General features: G+C 39.0%; 4 protein-coding genes across 4 annotated transcripts in view; 3 read left to right on the top strand and 1 right to left on the bottom strand.

Moving 5' to 3' along the window:
• LOC107036021 (neprilysin-2) overlaps positions 1-14115 on the top strand; it is a 35185-nt gene extending 21070 nt beyond the window's left edge. The window contains exons 7-17 of the mRNA XM_015253731.2: positions 1577-1675; positions 5500-5631; positions 6783-6881; positions 6967-7130; positions 9274-9460; positions 9558-9734; positions 9795-9951; positions 11105-11391; positions 11469-11704; positions 12541-12862; positions 12933-14115. Coding sequence (XP_015109217.1) covers positions 1577-1675; positions 5500-5631; positions 6783-6881; positions 6967-7130; positions 9274-9460; positions 9558-9734; positions 9795-9951; positions 11105-11391; positions 11469-11704; positions 12541-12640 — 1638 coding nt within the window. The 3' untranslated portion in view covers positions 12641-12862; positions 12933-14115. The remainder of the gene's footprint in view (positions 1-1576; positions 1676-5499; positions 5632-6782; positions 6882-6966; positions 7131-9273; positions 9461-9557; positions 9735-9794; positions 9952-11104; positions 11392-11468; positions 11705-12540; positions 12863-12932) is intronic.
• Positions 14116-14566: 451 nt separating this feature from the next.
• On the bottom strand, positions 14567-16776 carry LOC107036024 (probable signal peptidase complex subunit 2). Its single transcript, XM_015253733.2, has 3 exons — positions 16659-16776; positions 15113-15417; positions 14567-14977 (listed from the first exon to the last, which is right to left on the bottom strand). Exons 1-3 carry the CDS (start codon positions 16704-16706, stop codon positions 14734-14736), a joined length of 597 nt encoding a protein of 198 aa, XP_015109219.1. The 5' UTR covers positions 16707-16776; the 3' UTR covers positions 14567-14733.
• Positions 16777-16797: 21 nt separating this feature from the next.
• On the top strand, positions 16798-18670 carry LOC107036025 (protein NDUFAF4 homolog). The gene is made up of 4 exons (XM_015253734.1): positions 16798-17253; positions 17613-17704; positions 17792-18002; positions 18270-18670. Exons 1-4 carry the CDS (start codon positions 17109-17111, stop codon positions 18404-18406), a joined length of 585 nt encoding a protein of 194 aa, XP_015109220.1. The 5' UTR covers positions 16798-17108; the 3' UTR covers positions 18407-18670.
• Positions 18671-19423: 753 nt separating this feature from the next.
• LOC107036023 (T-complex protein 1 subunit alpha) lies at positions 19424-23920 on the top strand. The gene is made up of 5 exons (XM_015253732.2): positions 19424-19632; positions 19769-19854; positions 20919-21365; positions 22067-22566; positions 22892-23920. Exons 1-5 carry the CDS (start codon positions 19560-19562, stop codon positions 23457-23459), a joined length of 1674 nt encoding a protein of 557 aa, XP_015109218.1. The 5' UTR covers positions 19424-19559; the 3' UTR covers positions 23460-23920.
• The last annotated feature ends 64 nt before the right edge of the window (positions 23921-23984 follow it).

Below are 23984 nucleotides of genomic sequence, written 5' to 3'. Positions count from 1 at the left end.
GGGCTAGAAGCAGAGAATAAAAAGTGAGACGGGGGAGGTTTCGACGGATAATATTCGACAGTCGCATGCGCACTGTGGTCAATACATATTCGTCTGAAGGGGGAGGGGTGGCGTAAACAAAGCTGGTCTATCGAGAATCGATATTGCAATATAAGTGTGTTAGCATTATAAAAGGCCAACAACTGTCCTCTCGACGGCAGGTTGATGTACAACTGTTAGTGAGGGGGAAAAAATTCTTTGACGAGTGGAAAACAGTCGAGGGGCTTCAAAAAATGATCGTCCGAAGAACTTTTTAAGCTACTTTTAACGTTTTTTTATCGAGACCCTTATCGAGCCCTTGTGACCTTATCGGTCGCCTAACATAGATGTTAGATATATAAAAGCCTGACCCTCACGACCCTTATCCTTTTCGATCACCTGCAGAAGATTCCACACTGATAGAATGATTCATTTATTCCAAACGTGATTTGTTATCTATTGACGAATAAACATTTGGTGAGAGCGAGTAGACTCTAGCCTCCAACCAAATCCATTCGTTAACAATAACTATCTTTTCTATCAGTGCACCGACTTGATCATCTACCCATCGATACACCTGACGATTATGTCCTCACGAGCAAGTCCAAAAATTTCACCCCCTTTTTTCGTGACATTTGGCATTAAATTTCACGTGCGGAATTCGACAAAGGAAGAATGATTCGAGGGCGTCCGGAAGGAAACTGTCTGGTGGAAGAATCGGTCGTTTCGGCGGTTAACGGAGATATCTAACAGCGGGACACGACATTCTGGAGCCAAGAAGTCGATTCCCACTGCTACGTACGATTTCGGTGGATGTGTTACAAAAGAGGGGGTGGAACCGAGGGGGGCGGGGGGTAAGAGTGAAGGAGCCAGATAGGGGGATGAGTTGGTTGGCCCACAGCCAAAATTCACCCAGACCCGTGAGAATCCTTCTAATTTTCCACTACGACCCTATAACTCATCCCCGACCTTGTCTTCTGTCATTCCCTCCATTCACGAATCATCAGATTTCAGCTCCCATCGTCTGGGATCAAGTAAATCAGGGCCCCCTGGGCCAACGGAGAAATATGAAAAATTGAAATCACCTGATGTGTGTGGAATACACGTTAACTGGAGGGGTACATGCATTTTACGTAACACGACTCGATAGTTGGCACGCTTCCGGCTTGTTTGCCCATGACCACGCAAACTTTTGCCCACTCACCTCCAACTAGTACCCTATAGCCACCAACACGTGCACATTTGGCATGCACAACAGTTTATTTCATTCGCAACACGCAATAGAGTCATACATCTGGAGAGGAAGGAAATATTCAAGAACATTAATGATTCAGTAGCTTGCGAAAAGAAAGTTTTTGCCGTTGGTCACGAGTGAGGCCGTAAATTGATTAAGTTTTTAAAAGGAAAGTACCCTAGAAAATACGGAATTACGGTGGTTTGTTGCAAAGAGATTCATGAGAATGATGGGACAACGAGCTTTTGGGCTGATGTATGCTAATTCCCTTGGCTCGTTATTCTTCGTTAATCATGGAATGATTATTCTTTTATTAAATTTCAGGAGGACGGACCCAGATGGCGTGAAGGCCTCAGTGGCTTACAAATGAAGCGGAAGAAGCGCTCGAGCCCGGCTGAGAGTCGGGCGTATACATTGATCAAGGTATGAATTAAATGGTGAATTATTACTCGGTGATTTCCGGAATTTTTCGGGGTATTCTCGGTTCACTGGGCTAAGGAAAAATATTGCGAACGGAAGAGGGGTGGAGACGCATCATTTTTCTCGTCGTTTTTCGTCTTTCTGTGTCTCGTGACCTCCAAATATCTAGCCATTATTCATTCAACGAGAGGAAAATAAAAAATTTAGGGAATAAGAGTCGCTCCGGCGCTCTTTGCGGTAACTACTGCAGGCAAAAGGCTGTGTCATGTTTACCAGATGGTCATAAATCTGTACCTCACTGCGACGACTAATAAACTCTGAATCATCCGAGTTTTTTTGTGGGATTTGTAGAATGCAGAGAGTATTATAAAAAGTGCAGCTACGGGGGGAAATGAAGAATAGTTTCCATGGCGTCTCTCCAGGAGGCGCTGCGGGAGGCATCAAGAATTCATCAGGATCTCCGGAATTTTTAAAACCCGAGGGAAAAGCTTTCACCAATTTCCTCCAATTTGTTTGGACCATCATCCCCCACAGTAAACTAACAGAATCTGTATGTACCATCCAGTGAGTTAGGTGAATAAAACAAGAGCGATGTGGTCCACAGACACATTGGCCCATAAATCCACTCCCATTTTCGGATGGGAATTTGCATCGGCTTCTGCGGTGTCAACCCCCTCTCCCATTTTCAAATCTATACGCCGACGATACAACCCCCCGTTCTTGACCCACTTTTCATGGCGACAACCTCCCCCCCCCCTAGCCTAACGATCGAAATTGGAATCGCTACCTACGATCACTGACCATAACCTCCTTTCTAAACTAAATTTTTCTGGTGATCGATGGAGAACTAGGTATAGACAACCGGCGTTATCTCTCGAGGCGAGGCACAAAGTTTTAATGAAACATCACCGGCCCGAACCAATTAATCATAAAGAATTCATCATCAATTTTTGTCTATGTAATGGTTTTCTTAAAAATAAATGTTAGTCACTCTAATTTGGGTGGAATTTCAATTATTAGTAGAGAAATTAATTTTACTTCAGAAAGAATGGAGTAAAAATCACCTAAAATGGACCTCCTTTAATCGTCAATATCTTTTCATTTATTCATTAAATTGGCGAGAAAAATTGGAATAGATTTCATTTTTCAAAGAATAAATCTTGTTTAAATATTTTCTTCTTGTCAATAAAAAATGAAAATTGTTTAAACTTTAGAGTGGAAAATTTATTTTATAAACCATTTGTGAAAAAATGTTATTTTATCAATTTTCGTCAAAGAGTAAATTTTTTACATTTTTTTAGACTTGAGAAATATTTTCTGACGGTTGAAAATGATCAACTGTTTTCCCTATTTCTTTTTAGTTTTTAGTTAGAGTTCATTTTCGCAATTCCGCAGTTTGCACCACACATGCGGTGGGAACCACGGAAACCGGGGTTTGCGTGTTGCTGTACTAACCCCGGGATTTTCCACTAAATCATGCAACTAACCACTCTGCTTTACTCTCGAGTTACAAAAAAAAATTATATTGAAACAAGAATAAACGAGGCATACGTGGATTTAGCGCTTCGAAAAATGTAATTAGAGTCTCAAATTTTACTCTATCTCAGAAACTAAATTGCGGCGTGTATTGCACACATTTTATCTCGTCCCACAGACCGATATTTCACTGTTTATTCTCCAGGTACATGAGCCATTAAATCTGAAATGATTAAATCTGGCCCATTTGGGTTTTAACGACCGCGGCAATTTTTCTCCCGCGTAATCGCTGAAAAGCCCATGTTGATTGCCTCAATAACACCGAAGATATTGATAAAATGACGGGAAAATGTCTGGGGCCGCGTAGAGAACAGTAACTGCACTTTAACTCCTTATTGATGCATAAGATTTTATTTTTTTTAAATAATTGATCAAGTTTATTCTCAGTGTTGGAAAAAAATCGAAATTTCATGGACAGTTTGACTGGAAATTTCCAGGAGAGGGACGTGAAAGTTTATTTGGAGACTAGGGGGCTTCGCCCCCTGTTCGCTTTGCTCGTTAACTCCTGGGGGGGCGTGCCCCCTCGCTCGCTTCGCTCTCCCCCCCCTCCCAATCTTCTTGGGTTTGTTTAGGTGTTCGCATTATATAGAAAAAAATTGATAGAAGGATTTACTTCCTTTGAAAAATTGCAATTTTTAGTATTCACGAAAGGCTGCAACCGACGTCGTTTGTCGTGAGATTCAACTACTTATTTTTTAAAAGAGATAGAGTGAAAAATTAATTCTCAATGGGATCATCAGGGCCAGAATTAGGGTCATAGTAAGGGCCTGAATCGCGGCGTCTCCTGAATTTTTAAACTTCCTGAATTTTTCATTGCATAGAGAGAAAAAAAATCATAGAATTTCAGATTTCACTAAAAATTCAACGAAATTTCAAAATTTTGAGCATCTGGAAAATTGACATTTTCCAACTTACGTGAATTTGCAATAAAAACGTGAATGTTTAGTACCGAATTACCCCGAATTTTAGGTCAATTGAACATTCAAGAATTTATTTACTTCAATTATCGTAATTTCTATCAATTTTTATGGAATAATTCAATTGAAATTTAACAGTTTCCTCAGTTTTTCCTGACAATTTTGAATTTCCAATGCAATTGCTCGAAATTTCAGTGGAATTATAATGCGATAAAAATTTCAACAGCAATAGAATACTAGTGAAGTTTCCCTGATTCGAGCAGTAACAGATATTTGAACGATTTCCGATTCATATCGAGCGTCCGAAGACCGAGTGTCACAGAAATCCCATTCACCGTTTCACGGAGGGGTCGGAGTTATTCCCAATAAATAGATTCAACATCTTTTTTCGATCCTCAGAGTTACCATCGGGACCGAAAAAGTGGAAGAATTCCGATCTGAGGGTTGACTTGGAGCACTCGGGAGTGAAACTCGAGAGTCGGAGCGGTAAAACAAGCAGTATCCGTCGGAGATATTGCTTTAGTTATCATAGCGTTGACCTTGGAGTTGAGATTTGGGGTGAACTGTGCTGGGAAATGAATCGGGTCATGTTGTTTCGTTTCAGCATAAAAAATTTCCGATAAATTTTTTGAAAATTCATTAAGAGACAGTTCCACTAAGATTTCAGGAAATTTCGTCGTTGAAAAATCATAATTTGAAGGGAAATCGTCGTTTCTCGTGACAAAAGTCAAGAAATTCTTTCAATATTCTTCAGGAATACATAAAAACCCTATTTTTCCTCATCGGACTGAGATTTCCCCCATTCGAAAATTATTATTCCCAACACTGTCACGAGCTAATGAATAGCCAAACGTATTTTCACCCGAAACTTCAGATGAGAGCTATTTCTTCCAGCACTCCAAAGTTTCTGTAACATCACAAATTTATACCCCCACATTCCAATAAATCCCCCCTAAATTCAATTCACAGCGCGCACGAAAAATCCTCAGCCCACGGACTCCTGCACATTTCGATTAGCGAATAATTAATAACCGCGATAACATATTTCCCTCCGAAAACTATTAATATTCATATATCAATGTATCTGCACTTAATTTGCAATTTATATGCGTTACCATGCCAAATTCGTCTGACCGCAGGCATCACTGGTAATATCCAACTTTTATTCAACCGCATGAAACGCCAATTTCAATAGTCATTCACACCGGAATCTTACTCCAAGAACTATAGTCTTTTTCAAGCAAGTGGAGTAAAAGTGCAAACCACTTTGATCTCAACTGCATTGTTACAATACTTCCCTCCCCGGAGAAAATATGAAATTTCATCTCATTTGTTCTCACGTGCGTAACATTTTTTCCACTTTTTCTGTTACAGAATGCACGGGAGGAGGAGCGTTGCCGTAGAATTGAGAGAATAATCCGGAGTTTTTTGCCCAAGGACATGGAAAACAGGGAACGATCATATGAAACGTATCTGCTGATGCAGTTCTGCCTGGCACTCAGCAAGGTACATTTTTTTTCCGGGCATTTTCCCCTCCTCTCGTCGTGAAAAATCATTGTTCGTTGGTATGAAGTGGCGGATTAACGATTCAACTGGAGCAAAATTTTTTATGAAATATCAAATTTGAAATTTTCGAAACACGTGAGGTCAGAGTAAAATTTATTTATTTGTTATGCGTAAATTACGATAATTTTTTCTGCATTTCATGTTTACTAATCCGTAGTTAACAATGAAGGAAAAACAAGTTATTTTAAGCGTAAAATACAATAGTTTTTTCATAAATTACCTATAATTACGTGAAATACGTTTCTATTAAGATCATAATTTACGATTTCTCAATCTTGAAATACGCTCAGTGAAACGTTTTTATTTTGATTGCAAAATACTCCCTTTTGAATCATAAATTGTCATTTTCATGACACGTGAGGTCAGAGTGAAATTTATTTATTTGGCATGCGTAAATTATGAAAATTCTTTCTGCATTTCATGTTTACTAATCCGTAGTTAACAATGAAGGAAAAACAAGTTATTTTAAGCGTAAAATACAATAGTTTTTTCATAAATTACCTATAATTACGTGAAATACGTTTCTATTAAGATCATAATTTACGATTTCTCAATCTTGAAATACGCTCAGTGAAACGTTTTTATTTTGATTGCAAAATACTCCCTTTTGAATCATAAATTGTCATTTTCATGACACGTGAGGTCAGAGTGAAATTTATTTATTTGGCATGCGTAAATTATGAAAATTCTTTCTGCATTTCATGTTTACTAATCCGTAGTTAACAATGAAGGAAAAACAAGTTATTTTAAGCGTAAAATACAATAGTTTTTTCATAAATTACCTATAATTACGTAAAATACGTTTCTATTAAAATCGTAATTGACGATTTCTCAATCTTGAAATACGCTCAGTGAAACGTTTTTATTTTGATCGCAAAATACTCCCTTTTGAATCATAAATTGTCATTTTCATGACAGAAAAAAAAGTTTAACAAACTGCAAATTACACTTAGCGAAACGTAATTTCCATTTATGTTTTCCCGTGTGTGAAATGACGTGAGATTCAGAAGGGTCAGGAGACATTGAAATAAAAAAAGAGGAAATGGTCCCTCCCTTTTCAAATAAAATAGTACTATTGAATTCCGTTCCAGATATACCCAAGACAAAAAGATCTCTACAACTGGGTGGACGTGGACCAGCGTGTCTACGTGCCTTACAATCTCACGTATCTCCAGGACAGTTTCGGTTATGTAAGTCTATACGACATTAACAAACAGCATGATGATGCATCACAGCGAATAGCTCGTATTATTCAAATGGTTGATCCTCGGTTAGATAAGGTGGGGGACGCTGCTCAATTCCACACTGAGTAACAACCCAAATATGATGAATTTGTACAATCGTGGATACAGCAATGATGAACGCCTGGTTTATGTGTACGTAACAGCGCCGAGGTACTTCAGGAGTCTCGGTAAACTGCTCAATCAATTTTCAAAACGGTGAGCTCATTTTAGAATATTTTCGCGAATCGATAATATCCATTACTCATTTTTTATTATCCTAATAATGAGCAATGAGAAAAAAAATAGTTGAGTGAATGAATGAATGACATTCATCTTCATTAAAAATGACGAATGAAAAATAACGCAACGAAATTTATGTTTCACTATCATTTTAGGGGTTGATGGAAAAAATATGAGTTCATTCAAATTATGTGAACAAATTATCCATCAGCACAACTGTTAGATAAATCGTAATCGATCGGGGGATGTATGAGAAATTTTTCTCATTGAGGAAAACAAAAAGATTGAAAAATGGTCGTATAGCATTGAGATTAATGCATCGCGTGGAATTTCCAGAATTGATTCTCCAGAATGGCTAGTCATTTTTTCCGAAACATTGAATAAAACTTGACTATTAAAGTTTGCATCCCGTATTCCACGAACGGGAGAATCATCTCCAGTGGCACAACTTAATGGAGTGCATGCGCATTCAGAGCCAAAAAGCTCATCTCAACGGGTTTGCGTTATAAATTATGCAAACATGTACATGCGAATTCCTACTTGGCAAACCGCAGACATTAATTTCAGCTGATTTCATCTCGGTTGGAATTCAAATCGTTTGGTTCAACAGAAAAAAAGAGTTGAATATATTCGAATAATGTAAATCACAGTGTTGGACTGTACGTGAATGAGAATCATGATGATTTTTAACTTTCAAATGTGAATTGATTTCCTTAGAGTCGAGGTGAACAAGGCGAAAACCAGTAGTTGCCATCGGCCAGGGTAATTATTTTCCCATGGATCAATTAGCCTTATCAAAACACCAACTGCCATCAATAATTCTCAACATAAACCCTCCGTCATGAAGCTGGTGGTACCAGCAAGCATTGCCCCTATGTACATATCCTCCTGCCCACAGGTGAACCAAATAAATCAGACGGTTTTCGGTGTTTGTTGTGTTTTGTGCTATTAATTAGCGAATGAGAAATTATGAGAAGTAACAATATGTTGAAGCATTGGAGTGGTTTTAGAAGATGTGCCCAGGTAGGAAACAATTTTTTTAATTTCAATTCTGGCCGAAGTCGACTTTCCCCCTGGAAAAACCGAAAATCTGACCCTTTGGCTGCGGGTGAAAAAAAAATTTTTCTATTTCGACATTTGTCACGCCTCCGAGGGTTTCATTGACGTTCGAATCGTCAGTAGATACAGAAACATTGAGGACAATGCTTGGAGGACAATTTCCCTCATGAGGTAGATTCGCTGTCAAAAACAGAAAAGGAAGTTCTGGCTCGATTTCCGTGGATTTCATCGCTCTTAGACTTCACAATTCCACAGAGGCCAGTTTTGCATGCCAAAATCCGTCAGGGGTTTCCAGGCTCAGATGCTGTAAATGCCGCGCGGCCGTGGGATTTCACCCAGATTCTAGTCCTAAGTGATGATGATATGCGTGACACGCCTGAGGGGCAAAAGGAATAAGCGTTTTCGATCGGTTATAATGAATCGTTCCCCCTTGTATGTACAATAGCCAGGATGAAATACCACTCTTGGATAAACCACTAGCTTCTCATTGCCATCCCAATGTCACTCCGAGACCATTATCGTCGAGCCAGACAGCCACTGCCAGATGCTGCACCTTGGGCTAATTACTCCACCTCCATAACCATTCAACATAAATAGTCCCGAGTAAAATTCAAGTAATGAAGGCCGCTTTAATGAAAATAAAAGAGACTATTTCATTTCTGGTGCACCGAGGCAGACGAAAAATTCACTCGTTATTTCCTTCAATTAAAATTACTATTGATCACTAGCATTACCGCAGTTGATTAAACATAAACGAGGAATTAGTCGGTTCAATAATCAATTCACTTATGGAATAAACTCGTCAGCGCCATATTGAATTTGAATTATTCGTTAAACCTGGAATACCGACGTTTTTACGACTAATGTTACATTATTGTGTCAACCCGAAAAACAAAGGAGAATATTCTCTCTCGTGACTTCTAGTTTTTCAACAAATTCTGTTCCAGAATTGATAATTGTTTCCCCGTGAATATTTGGCGCTGTCCATCCATAATTTCCCGGATTCTATAGCTCCAGTTTAAGCTAATTAATTATAATTAATGCCTCCCCCCCGATATAGGATCGTTCATAATGGCCTGCTGCTGCTGTATGCTGTGGATACACTCCACGACATTGTCAATGTAACAGCTAGCGATAATTGGAATGTCTCCTGCAGCAAGTTGACGAGCAATCTTTTCGCTGAGGCTGTTGGTGCTGTATATGTCCAACAGTACAAACCCCATCACTTGGAGACACTCGCAAACAGGGTGAATTATCAATCTTATTAATGATACAACATCAGTCCTAATGACGGTAATTAGTGTAGCATTAATTTACGTGATGCATTATCTGTGGTTCAACAAGGTTGAGAAATTGTTTGAGAGAATAAAAGAGACACTTGCTGAAAGGATCCTGGTGATGTCATGGCTGGACGATGAGACCCGTGCACAGGCTCTACTAAAGCTCACCGAGTTACGGGGAAAGTTTCACGTTTGGCCTGGTTTTCATAACGATACACTTCTTGCTGGGGAAATGGCCGGGGTAAGAATAGACTTGTCCTTTGTCATTCGGTTAAATATTCATTTACATCGTTTTCCTCAGGTTATCATTGAGCCCGACAATTTCTTCAAGAGTGTCATTGGGAGATTTCGACAAATACGAAGGCTCCAGGGACTAGTTTTACGGACTAGCATTAATGATAGGTGGCGGCATCCTTATGCTGTTAACGCGTATTATGAATCATCTACTAATTCAATAGGTGAAGATTTTTTCGATGAAGATGTATCAACCAGAGATCGGCAGATGAATAATATCCATTGCTCATTTTTTTCATTATTCTATGTTCCTGTTTATTAATGATTCCTCGAAGAGTTTGATGTATATCATACACTTCTCCGCCTTTCTTACGTCCTCGACTCTATTCTACCTCGAACCTATCTTTCTCCCTTTCAGACACCCTCACTTCACCGCGCGCTCGTTCTCCTAATCCGCGCCTTTGTACCACTTTCTCCTCTTTACCTCTCTCCTCGCTCTCCCCTTCCGGTTCCTGTTTCACTTCTAGTCACGGAATTCCCTGGCGTTCAAATTCACGAAAAATTGGACCCCTCAACTGGACTCGAACGTTTCTCAAAAGGCAGGCGCGTTACCGAATGAGCCAAGACATAATGGCACGTAATTTATTTCCCATTGTCATCTTAATGGTTAATAAAATGAAAAATTATGAGTTTGTCCATTTTCCGAATAATGAAAAAATTTCGCGTTCAATGAATACTATAAAATATTCATTTATAATTAACAAGTGATGAACAAACAAAAATTAGAAATATAATTGCTCATTAATAAAATATTATTCTTAAAAATCTGAAGATATAAAAAAATTTCGCTTTTAGTCACTGAATTGCGCTAAAATTCACGGAGAAACTGCCGCTCGTAACTGGAATCGAACCAGGTCCGTTCCGAATGTCTCTCAAAAGGCAAGCGCGTTACCGAATGAGCCAAGACATAATGGCACGAAATTTATTTCCCATTGTCATCTTAATGGTTAATAAAATAAAAAATTATGAGTTTGTCCATTTTCCGAATAATGAAAAAATTTCGCGTTCAATGAATACTATAAAATATTCATTTATAATTATCAAGTGATGACCAAAATAAAAATTGAAACTACAATTACTCATTAATTCTGTAATGAATTGCTTAAAATTCGAAATCACTCATTTATGATGCAATGAGAAATGATTTCTTCTAGTACTCATTGATAAAAAATATGTTTTCGGTGAAGGGAATAAAAAAAATATTATTCCCGATCTCTGGTATTAATGACCTGAATTATCATCACTAAAATATCGCAATATAAAAAAATCTCATGCTACGAACCCCATGATGTCTTTAACCGATGAATTTTCTCGAAGTAATACCACTCGCAATGATGACTGCCTGGTCATGGTCTTGGGAGGGTGGACCAGCCTACGCTGCCCACGCAACCCTGGGCTCTGTGATTGCTCACGAGATACTTCATGCCTTTGATCTGCATCATCGAAGATTACCACTCGATCCCGATATCGGTGTTGAGAATTTTCTTTGGATAACACCGGAATCGTGGAATCGTCTGGAAACGAAAATACAGTGTGTTGGTAAACTCTACGCCAAGAGATTTTGGAAGAAAGTTCAGTTTTACGGTGATCCCGTGGATGTTCAGGTGAAAACAGCGTAAAGTTCTTCATACCCCGTTTTATTTATAGCGATACAATCGATGAATTCAATTATTCATTGCAGTTTGATTGGAATGTCACGAGGAATGAGAATGTCGCTGACATTGGTGCTCTACAAATATCCCATCAGACGTGGTATACACTAACTAACGGTAGAGACAGAACATTGCCGAGTCTGGAGGGACTGCGTCCGAGCCAGCTATTTTTCATAAGCGCCGCCCAGACTTATTGTTCTAACATGACTGCCGAGGCCTACATCCTCTCCGTCGAGCTCGACTATCACACCCCTTATCCAGAGAGGTATTAATTTGTGTTGTCGTTCGTCAGAGAGGAGAGTTGCATTGTCTTGAGGGGTCTTGAGGTGTCCTTATATCGTGGGAGTGGATGATTTGTTAGATTTTTTTAAATTCTACGTTTACGTGTAGATTGTTATGTATCGGGACTTGATAAGGTGGTAATCTGAGTTTAATCAGAATTTAGTCGAGGTTTAGTCGGGACTTGATCGAGGGTAAGTTGGGGTTTAATCAGGATTTGATCGAGGTTTAGTTGGGATTTAATCAGGGTTTAGTTGGAATTTAATCAGGCTTTAGTTAGGATTTAGCCAAGGTTTAGTTAGGGTTTACATAGCGATTTTTATGATCAGAACTTAAAGTTTTCATTTGGGTTTAATCAGAATTTAGTCGAGGTTTAGTCGGGGCTCAATCGAGGATAAGTTGGGGTTTAATTAGGGTTTAGGCAGGATTTGATCGAGGTGTAGTTGGGATTTAATCAGGCTTCAGTTAGGATTTATCCAGGGTTTAGTTAGGGTTTAATCAGGCTCTAATCAGGCTCTAGTCGAGATTTAATCAGGGTCTTATTAGGATTTAATCAAAGTTCAGTGCTTATTCGGGAATGGGGTTTTATGAGAGTTTAGTCGGATCTTAGTGCAGATTTTAATCAGCTATTAGTCTGGATTTAGTCAGTGTGTAATCAGGGTTGAAGTTCCAATTTTTCAGCCATCGAAACGAGACCGGACTCTTTCAAATCGTATCATTTGGAAGATATTGATGAACATAATCAAACTAGCCCATTAGTAACACTCTAAAAAAATTCTTTGAACGCATTTTCAATGAAATAAATTGCCGTATTGTCACCAGGGTTAACGTCGTTATGATGAATTCGCCGGCCTTCGCCGAGGCCTTCCGTTGTCCCGCTGGTGCACGAATGAATCCACCGAACAAGTGCAGCACGTGGTGATTTAAATTTCACTTGTACCCAACACGGGACCACTATTATTATTGATGAAAAAAAATGGCTTATCTCAAACGGTGGTTTGATGGATTGACCATTTCCTGGAGTGTTGGCTCAAATTCGCGACGCCTTTTTATTAGATGATTCACGCCGCGTCCACGGTGAACATTGATTTAACTTCCATTGGTGATTCCAGGGGAAGGGCGATCCGACTTTGATCTGAGTCAGGTATATATAATCGATACAAAAATAAATCGAATGAAGTTCAATGAAGTTACGGTCTTGCTTTTGTTTTCAGGAGAGGAGAGGATCGTTGACGAATAATGGACGCGACGATGGGTCGTTAGGACGATAAGCTTGTTATAGAATTTTCAAAGTCTAAAGAAATTGGTTGAGAATAACTCAAGATGGTCGAGCTCACTGTTAAAAATATAATTAAATTAATGAACTATTGTAAAACACAGACATGTATACATACACACTAACATAACACGTCATTAACGTTTAAATTCCCAGACGAGGCTTTAGAAATTGAAGGTGAAACGTAATCGATCTTTCATTAATTGAATTTAGAAAGCCAGAATACATGCCCAAAACGAATGAACACTTGTTTTGAGACTTTCGCTGTCTTATTTCAAGACTTGAAATTTCAAATCGAGTTTATTTATTTGGGTGCAGCTTTGGTTCAGTCACACGCCAGAAAAAATTAGTCCTTTACCTGTGATTCGATATTTAAGGAGAGGTTCAGCCCAGGAAAAAACATTCGTTTTTCGAGAACAAAAATTGATATTATTTTCTGCGTGATTTTTCTTCGGGAATCTGAGTTTTTTTTTCATTGAAAAATCAACTTAACAAAAATCCTCAACGGTTTTTTAAAAATATTTTTTTAATATTACAAAATTTTTCGCTCTTTAATTATAAGAAATGCCGGCGAAGATACATTTTGAAGTTTATTCGCCCATCAAAATTTTTTTCTAAAAGTGAAGAATTTTTTTTCCGGTAATGGACCTCCCCTTAATTTGCGATGATAGTAGCCAACGACGTGAGAGTAAAAAATTGAAATAAAAACCCGTACGAGCAATTTAAAATAAAATCGAATCAAACTAGAATTAAGAAGATTGAGTTATATCCTTATTAAGGCATCTTATGGAGTCCCTGTCCCTCCGACGGAACGGCCGATAATGTTGTTTGTAGGATTAAAGAATGGAGATGGGTTTAAAATATGTTGAACAAAAAATGATGAAAATATATATTAAAATGCAAGAATCGCAAACTGTGATAGTCTTCGGCGTTGCGCTATTCAATTGAAATTCTATGTTCGTCAGAGAGCGGAGAAAATTTTCTCTTCATCATTTACCGAATTGGAAGTATCTCGGATTAATTAAGAATCAATAAGTCACGATTATTTTGGAACACGAAATTATGGAGAAATGGGTGTAATTGCTGATGACTCGTATGGCTAAATAAATATGGTTTATATAAAAAAATTTGTAGTTGATGTCGACTTGCCCTCATTTTCAGCTTTTTTTTTTGGTGTATGAAATGATGACGAGGAAGGTAGGAAGAGGAGTTACGAGGAGAAGATGCAGCCCTGATGAATCAAATCCAGAGTTAACCCTGGGTTCATGGAAATTTCCCAGTTTCTTTTTCTTCGCTGGGTTTTTTCCATAAACCCAGAGTTAACTGTGGGTTTGGTCTATCAGGGAGAGGATTGAGGTGGAGAGGATCGAGGGCGTTGAGGATTCGAAAGGATCGAGTTTTTTGGAGAGACTTTTAGAGAAATAGTGGTGAATCTGATTGCTCTTCGTCAATGACATCATCCCGTAGGAGCCGAGTGTAGATTTGGAGTTGTTTGTAAGACAAGTACACAGAGAATTAGTCCTGCGCCGAGTCTATTTACGCTTATAAAAAAAACATGAAAAAACCTTCGCATTATAATTTAACATCATTGGTAAACCATTTATTTATTCGTACTGTATCTTACAAAAGAGAACTGAGACTTATAAGAAATAAACCTAATAGAGGTAAAATTAATCAATAATGTCCAGCCCGATCACAAGAATGAATTAATGATGAATGCCTCAAGCCGCCTGCATCTGTTATTTGTCTTTGCGTTGGCTCGTCAGACTGTCGTGTAGATTGGCAACAACAGACGCCACCAGTTCGGGGATGACAACCCCATTGACGTCGATGAAGTTCGCCACGGATTTCGTGAACTGGGCCTCGTTGATGACCCCTGTCTGCTCGTTCTTCACTGACAACACGAGGTTGTACTGATCATCGTACTTCTTGAGGTAGGAGGACGCCTCCCAGGTGCAGTCAGGGTCGTAGCCAGCTGGATCCCTTCAAGAATATCAAGAGCAATTCGCATCAATACTCGAATAATTTTATTACTTGGGAGAATTAAATTATTTAATAAAAACGGTTGAATAATTTCATTAATGCAGAGGTAAATTCATCCTCTCGAGGATTTTCTACCTCTGGACAGCAACGACGAAGATCCCCTTCTCCTTGTACGTTGTATAAAGATTCAGGATTGCCATGAGGATGAAATAAATGGAGACGCAGGTGACGAGGACGAGCCTGGATGCTGGGAATGGGTACAAGTAATCCCAGAGAAGTGCAACACTCGAAACTCCAACGGCTATTCCACAGATCCCCAGACGCATGTCTAGGAGGGAAAAATTCTCGGTGTAGTTGTACTTCCAGATGAGGACGTCCTTCACTGCATCATCCAGGGCGTTCTTCACAGCTGCGCCGTCCCATTTGTTGATTTTCACAGGCTGCAATGAGGATTTGAGAAGAATTCCTTGCGGGATCACGAACTGAGTGACTTAATGCCAAGGGCTTTCCAAGTCACCAGGACCATTCGGGAGGAGGAGGAGTAGGAGGAAGGCATTTGCTCGGAAGACCGAAGGTGAGGAGGAGCTGGGGAAGCTATGGAATCAGTTGAACGAAGTGAAGCTGCTGCTTCGTGATCAGAAGAGGGAGAAGGAAGAGCTGCAGAGGTCGAGGTGTGACCTCCTGGGGAGGAGGAAGGAGCTGCAGAGGGAGGCAGACATGCTTCGTGATGACATTGAGACACTGGTGAACAGAATTGGGACGATTGAACGAAAGCTGCAGGTCAGGGATAGCCATATTCATGAATTATAATTACCGTTAAATTATTAAGTAGTCAGTTCGTTAACATCACTTTTTAATTTTAATTATTGAAGTAATCGTCAATTTAAATATCCAAATTCCGAATTATTTATTAATCAGTAATTTAGGTAGGAAGATTGACGAGTTTTGGATAATCGAAAATCCCTTTCAAGAAATTTAGGATTATTTACTTGATAGAAAATTTACAGTTCCATGTTATCAAATATTTAATTCATCATCAATTGGAAATTTAGATTATCAATTATTTTACTATTTTTTCATTTCGACTGGTGTATTTATACGTTTATCAATGTGAGTCGGAAATTCTTTTAATACTGAAGAATCGGAAGATTGATGGCTATCCCTGCTGCAGGTGGTGGTTAGAGGGGATGTTCTCGAGGGGATCGAGTCGGTGAGGAAGATTCTGGATGACTGGAGGCAGAGGGATGACAGGTTGGACCTTGTTAATGGGGTCAAGGGGATCTTGCTGGAGGTTTTTACCTGCAGTCAGCCTTCGGTGGCTTTTGCCGTGGAGGTCAGGGGTGGCGACCAGCTGTTCCATCATGTCGTGAGGGACAGGCTGGTGATCTCTGAGGTTTTGAGGGAGATGAGGGAGAGGAACCTGGAGGGAATCGCTAGTTTTCTTCCTCTGGGGGATTTTGAGGATCCAGAGGGCAGGTAACCCTCAGGGGTTTTATTTTCGGGAATATTGTTATTGTCAAGGATTAACAACAGTTAAAAAATTATTCGATTGACATCAACGAAGTTGCCTCTGGGTTTTCGAGCCTCTGGTGGATTTTATGGGCTTTCGTGAGGGGAATATTCTTGCTTTGGGTTGTAAAGGGGTTCGAGGAGGGTTTAATAATATTTTAGAGGCACTTACCTGGCTTCCATTGTCCTTAGAATCCTTCTTCGATGCCATATCTACCATAACACTTTGAAACAGCTTTTTGTGAGCAGCAGGTTAAGTAACACGTCAACGATCGGCACGTATTATCATCGGGACGCGATCTAACGGACAAGTTGGGAGGTAACATGTGCAGCTGCACACATGTAAACACAAGGGCTCCGGTAATCGAAAAAAATATATATCTTCGTTTTCGGAAATTGGAGTGATTTAATAAATTCTTCATAAAATCATCTTCAGTATTCGCACAATTGCGGGGGTAAAAGGCTATTGCGGGGGTATTCGTCGTGTACGTGACATTTGTATCATAAAAATCGCGTGGAGCAACCTCTGAGGAGGCTGGAAACCCCAGGATTACGTGAGGATTTGGTCCATGAGATTTTGAGAATAAATTGTTGATTCCTGGCTTTTATTGTTGGGGGGACAATGGGGAATATTGGGGCGAAACTGATGAGGCTTGCGAAGACTTATAATGTTGGCAATAGGGCCCAGAAGGTCATCAGCAAGGAGAAACCGACACCTGCTCCGAGCTATCCGTCCACTGCCCAGCAGATAGAAATTGCTGATCAAGGTGGAAAATTCAGGAATTTTTTTTTCGGAATATCTTGGAGTTTTTACGATTTGTTAAGACATTATTTGACGGAATTCATCTAAATTTAATTTTTTTTAAATTCATATAATTAAAAAAAAAACATTAACTCAAAGAATTAATTGAAATGAATCGTTAATTCGCATTTTTTATTTATCTAAATTTTATTTTTTTAAATTAATTTGATTTCTAAAAACTTTGACTCAAAGAATTAATTAAAATCAATTCTTGACTCCAATTTGAATAAAGTAATAGCAAAATATTTTTTTATTTCATGAATTAAATGTGGAAATTTGGCTATTTGGATTTTTAAAATGAATTGTGTTTTTAAAAAATTCTAGTGAATCCAAATTTCATGAAGACTCATTACAAACAAGACCCAGTCTTTCATGATCGATTGAAACACGTTTACGTGACGTCGAATGCTCAATTCGTGAGTTGAATCAATTTTTTCAATTTTTTTAAATTCGCTATTGGGAGATTTAGTTGATAAAATGATTTGTGGAAATTGTTATTTCAGGCGAGTGAGGAACAAAGATCGGAGAAACTACCACAGAATAAAGAAGGGTCTCAAGCGTGGGATTATGGGTTTTGGGAGCCAGAGAAAGCGCAACAGGGAAAAATCCTCCTGAAGGATGCTTTGAAGTTTATGTCTGACAATACGACTGATCCCGAGAAGAACAACGCGAAAAAGATAGCAAAACAGTACAAATTAGCTCACAAAGACGTCGGTAAGTCTTCAGAATTTTCTCCAACTTTTCTTAAAAATTTATGGGAGAAGCTGGCAAAATGAGCTGTTTTCAATCGTCAATAACTCGGGATCGGCAGAGTGAAATTGGAACATTTCCTTTTCATTTTAAAGATATTTTTTCAGTCTTCAAAATGAGCCCTGACTCGTCCGAATCGTATCGTTGGAACGGGCGATATTGACGATTAAAGAAACTTCATTCTACCTAGTCAATTTTTATCAACTGAAAATTGTTTTGTTTTATTTTCAGAGAATATTCTGGAGTACTACAGAGTCTTCCAGATAATAGTCCCACCTAAGGACACTCACCGATGGAATCTAAAGGTCCCGAGCATTACAGAAATTCTGGGGAAATCTTCAGAAAAAAAAGTTTCTAAAGTAGAATGAGACTATTTTCTTCAGAATTGCGGAACAATTTAAAAGTTGAATACGATTTTTTATTAATTGTGCGATTATCTTGCAAAGCAGTTGTTTTATCAAAAAATATCAAAAGACCTTTTTTGTAGAGGATTCAATTCTCCACAAAAAAGTTTATTGACATTTCCTCCTAAAAACACTCCTTATCGAGATAATTGCCATAGTGAATAAATGAAGGATATTTAATAGCTGTATCAAATATTCTCGCAGAGAATACTGTACATAACGAGTAAGAACTGTTAATTAAATGAATCGTGAATTCAATAATGGAGTTTAATTAATGAAGTAGAAATTATGATCCCAAATCAATCACTAATCTCCTTTTCCTCTCAATTAAATTAATCAAAAAATTCGGTGATGAAAGATCTTGAAATAAATTTATAAACATGACCATATTCGGTCAGAAACTGGGTCTCCAACTGTCCCCAACCGTCTACTATTTACCTTTTTTGCAGAGGATTCGATTCACAAAAAAATTTACTGACATTTCCTCCTAAAATCGCTCTTTATCAAGATGATTGCGTAATTAATGCAAATGCAGATTTACCATAGTGAATAAATGAAGGATATGTAATACCTGTGTAAAATATTCTCGTAGAAAATACCGTACAAGTGGAGTTTAATGAATGAATTAAAAATTATGATCCCAAATCAATCACCAATTTCCTTTTCCTCTCAATTAAAGTTCGAACATGACCATATTTGGTCAGAAACTGGGTCTCCAATTCTCCTCGACTGTTTACCCCCCTAAACCTGCCTCGAGCCCGCCAAAATCTCCTAACCTCAAAGAAAAATACAGAAACCCATATTTCCCAGGTATTTTTGACGATTTTGAGGCAATAATTAGTTTGTAAAATCATTAAACAGTGCCGGCACCCACACATACCCGGAATGATCATCAGGAAGGGCTCCGGGACATCCTCCAATCCGCCACAGCCTTTGCTGACGATTGTCCAGCGTCGACCAATGGGAATTCCCCAGACAAAAGACGAAGAACTGCTGGCGTAAGGATCAGTCACACACGCTCTCGATCATCGCGTGTTGCCTCGAGTATTCCTAGAAGACAATTGTCTGGTTGATTTTCGTGACAATTAATCGTTTCAATTGAATTTTGTAACAAAAAATGTCGACTGTTGCTAGTGCACTGGCTGTTGGCGGCTCCCGGCAATCGGGAGCACCGGTGAGAACACAAAACGGTGAGTTTTTGGGGATACTAACCTCTATGGAAACTGCTCACTCACATGATCGACGATTCTCGAGAGTTGTAACTTTATTTTTCATGATTGATTGAATTGTTGGGGGTTTGATGGATTTTGGTTCTGATTTTTACAGTCATGGCGGCCTGTTCAATCGCGAACATTGTGAAGAGCTCGCTGGGACCTGTGGGACTCGACAAAATGCTCGTGGATGACATTGGTGTGAGTATAGATGATTCATGAATTTAGATAATTTTGAATTGGTCGAGTGATGGTGGATCTGTTCGAACAGCGATTGGTGGTGTTTTCCATGAGATATTGATGGACATTTTGGGGATATTTGAGGAGAGAAGGTGTTTGGAGCGGTTTGTTAAGAGACATTTTTTGTTGACGTTGTAAAACTAGTCATTATGGAGAGGATTCATCAATTCAGAGAATGTTGATGCTATGGAATTGAATGGGCCTTTATGCAATTGTTCACGTTGTTATGTGATTATCTAAATAATGATTGGTTTTACAACAAAATGTCAAGAGTCAGGATTGATAACAAATATGGTCAAACTCCATTGCAAATACAACTGCATGAAATATAAAATCATAGGGATAACAGTCGCCTAGACTTTGTGTATCGATAGCGATCCCAATTGCTCTCGATCTTCTCTCGAGCTCTCCTCATCGAACCCTGACTCATCCCCAAACTCTCTCATCTCAGCACACTCTAATGTCTCTCTTCGTTACCTGTCACTCTCTCACTCGCACCTACACTAATTCTCCATACTCTTTGTCATCCACAATAATCCCTTTGATTCCGCCACCCAGGCCACACGCGTCACCCAAATCCTCCATCTCGCATAAACATTCTTATTTTCCAAACTGTCACTCGCTCCAGACACTTCACATGTCCCACCTCAATTCCATAAACTCAATCGCAAATCTATCGTCTCTATTCAGTCTCTATTGCCTAAAAATCCCCAAAACATGAGTTTAGACCATGAAGAATAATTGAAGAATGATTCGAGTTCACACTAAAATCGTTGAAATATCATCTAAACTCTTGAAAAATAATAGAAAACTTACTCTAAATCCTTAATAACTATTTCAAATCACTGATTTAAAAATTTAAATATTCATAAAAGAATCTGAATAATGATTTCAAGTCATGAGAAATCGTTTGACGCCATAAAAAGTAATTAAAAAGTAATTAAAGTTACGACAAATCTTTGAATCATAATTTAAAATCATGAAAAATCATCAAAAAATCGTTAAAAACCTGAAATATTCCTCAGGACGTCACCGTGACGAACGATGGGGCAACGATCCTCCGTCTCCTGGAAGTCGAGCATCCAGCTGCTCGAGTCCTAGTGGAACTAGCTCAGCTCCAAGACGAGGAGGTGGGCGATGGCACCACCTCTGTAGTCATAATCGCAGCGGAGCTCCTGAAGAACGCTGACGAGCTCGTTAAACAGAAGATCCACCCCACCTCAGTCATCTCGGGGTATCGGCTAGCTTGCAAGGAGGCCTGCAAGTACATTCAAGAGCACCTGACAGTCTCAGTGGATGAACTCGGCAGGGACTGCCTCGTCAACATCGCCAAGACCTCCATGTCCTCCAAAATCATCGGAGCAGATGCCAATTTCTTCGGGAATATGGTTGTCGATGCTGCTAATGCTGTGAAGATCAATGATGGAAAGGGGGGACACTTGTATCCTATCAAGGCTGTTAATATCCTCAAGGTAAATTTTTGGAAAATTACTGAAATTGTGTATTCTATCGTTTTTATTGGTTTTTCAATCATTAGAGGTTTTAGGATTTTTTAAGTTGACCATGCTGAATTTTCGGTAATTGCCCGATGAAAAAAGAATTTTTTTTTGCTAGAATAGGAGAATTAAAAAGAATTTTTGAAGAGAAAGATAATTTTTTAATGCTTGAAACTGTTAAAAAATTCCTCATTGATGATTATAAATTATTTATTTTTCATCAAAGATGATCCACATCTTTAAGAAGAAAAAAAACCTTGGGAAATGAATGTCAAAAGCCATTTTTTTAGAGAATTACATTTCCTACAAAAAATGTCTTCTCACATTTTTTTATACAACCACTTATACTCGGGATAATTTCCTAATAATCCATAAATTTTGATATTCCCAATAACGAGCAGAAGTTTTAAAATTTAAGTTGATCGATCATGTTGAATTTTTGGTAATTGCACAATGAAAAAAATTAAGAAAAAAAAAATTAATTAAAAAAATTAATTTTTTTGGTTTCCCTAGACCAAGAGGATTGCGACATTTCGAATAGAGAAATGATTTCTTAATGATTTCAAATATTAAAAGAATGCTCCTTGCTTATTATAAATTATAAATAAATTATTATAAATTCAGTAATTCCCCTGGATCAATGTATTTCATTATTCTTGATTGAAAAATGTCTCCAGGCACATGGAAAAAGCGTCCGAGAGTCGATCCTCGTCCAGGGATACGCCCTGAACTGCACAGTGGCCTCTCAAGCCATGCCCAAGAAGATAACCCACGCCAAGATTGCGTGTCTGGACTTCTCCCTGCAGAAGACAAAAATGAAACTTGGGGTTGAGGTTCTGATCACCGATCCTGAGAAGCTGGAGGCGGTGCGTCAGAGGGAGATCGACATCACCAAGGAGAGGATTCAGAAGATCATCTCGGCCGGGGCCAATGTCGTCCTGCTCACTGGGGGCATTGATGACTTGTGCCTCAAGTACTTTATTGAGGCTGGCGCCATGACTGTCAGGAGGTGCAAGAAGGCGGACCTCAAGAGGATTGCCAAGGCCACTGGAGCCCAGTTCCTGACTTCCTTGACGAATATGGAGGGCGAAGAGAGCTTCGAGGCTAGCTTCCTGGGGGAGGCTGCTGAGGTCGTTCAGGAAGTCGTCTGTGATGATGAGTTGATACTCATTAAAACGTAATTATGGTGTTTTTATTAATTTTTTTTATTAGTGGGCAGTTTATATTATTTCATATCCAAAATAATTCCTGAAAAATCTAAGGATTTTCCTCTGATTTTTTCAGTAAAAATTTGAATAATTCATTCTCTTGCAATTTTATGGGATTTTTTTAGGGAAATGTCTTACGATGGTTTCTGATGGAATTATTTTTGTGTTGTTAACAAAAATTCAATGTCATCAATTTTAATTTTACCTAAAAATGTCAAGAGACCCCTTTGTAGCTCAAAAAATTACCCAAAAAAACCTTTCAACGCCTTAAACCCCAATATTTATATTCTCCAGCCCAAAAGCACGAACAGCAGCATCAATAATCCTTCGTGGCCCCAACGACTACTACTGCGACGAGATGGAGCGTTCAGTGCACGATGCCCTCTGCGTGGTGAAACGAGTCCTCGAGAGTAAGAACGTGGTGGCAGGTGGTGGTTGTGTGGAGGCAGCCCTCTCAATCTACCTCGAGAACTTCGCGACGTCCCTCAGCTCCAGGGAGCAGCTGGCAATCGCCGAATTTGCCCGTTCCCTCCTCGTCATCCCCAAGACGCTGGCTGTGAATGCAGCCCAGGACTCGACAGACCTAGTTGCTAAACTCCGGGCTTACCACAACTCCAGTCAGACCACTGTCGACCGTGCGAACCTCAAGTGGGTGGGGCTAGACCTCATCGAGGGCGTTGTCCGGGATAACAAGAAGGCTGGAGTCCTCGAGCCGGCTGTTTCGAAAATAAAATCACTGAAATTCGCCACTGAAGCTGCCATCACGATCCTCCGAATCGATGACATGATCAAACTGGACCCTGAGCAGCGAGGCGGGAAGTCTTATGGCGATGCCTATGCCGCTGGGGAGCTCGAGGGTTAATTGAGGGGACAAAATCATCAATTAATCATAATTTTTTACGAAGGAAATTCCAGTTTTCGAAGAACGCCTGGAGAAATTCAGGAGTGAAGTGAAGAAAATTGGAAATATCTCGGCGATGAGGGGGTCTAGGGGAAAATGTCAAGAGGCATTTTTTTTGGAGAAGGAAATTTCCCGAAAAAAATGTTTCTTGGTAAATTTCGATGGACCTCTTCGTTCTCGAGATATTGACGAAATGGTCTGGATGTTTTTAGATTATTTCATGCATTCGTTTTGAAATTTCACTTCACTACTGAATTATGTATTACTTCTGCATATTAATTAACATTTACGGTTAAATTGATCAAACATGCATTTTTTTCATTGATGAGAATGTTAATTTATCACGAATTATCGTGCTGGTATTAACCATTGATGCCTATTTGTGTAAGGACTTCACAGATTACAAATAAATGCTTTTTTTTCACGAGAAAATAAAGAATTGTTCTGTCTTTTAATTAACTAGACGTAAATTAGATATAATTAGAT

The sequence above is a fragment of the Diachasma alloeum genome, unplaced genomic scaffold (genome assembly GCF_001412515.2).
Source record: "Diachasma alloeum isolate Michigan unplaced genomic scaffold, Dall2.0 Dall_scaffold_00203, whole genome shotgun sequence".
Classification (NCBI taxonomy): Eukaryota; Metazoa; Arthropoda; class Insecta; order Hymenoptera; family Braconidae; genus Diachasma; species Diachasma alloeum.
This window is presented reverse-complemented; position numbering and strand designations above follow the sequence as displayed.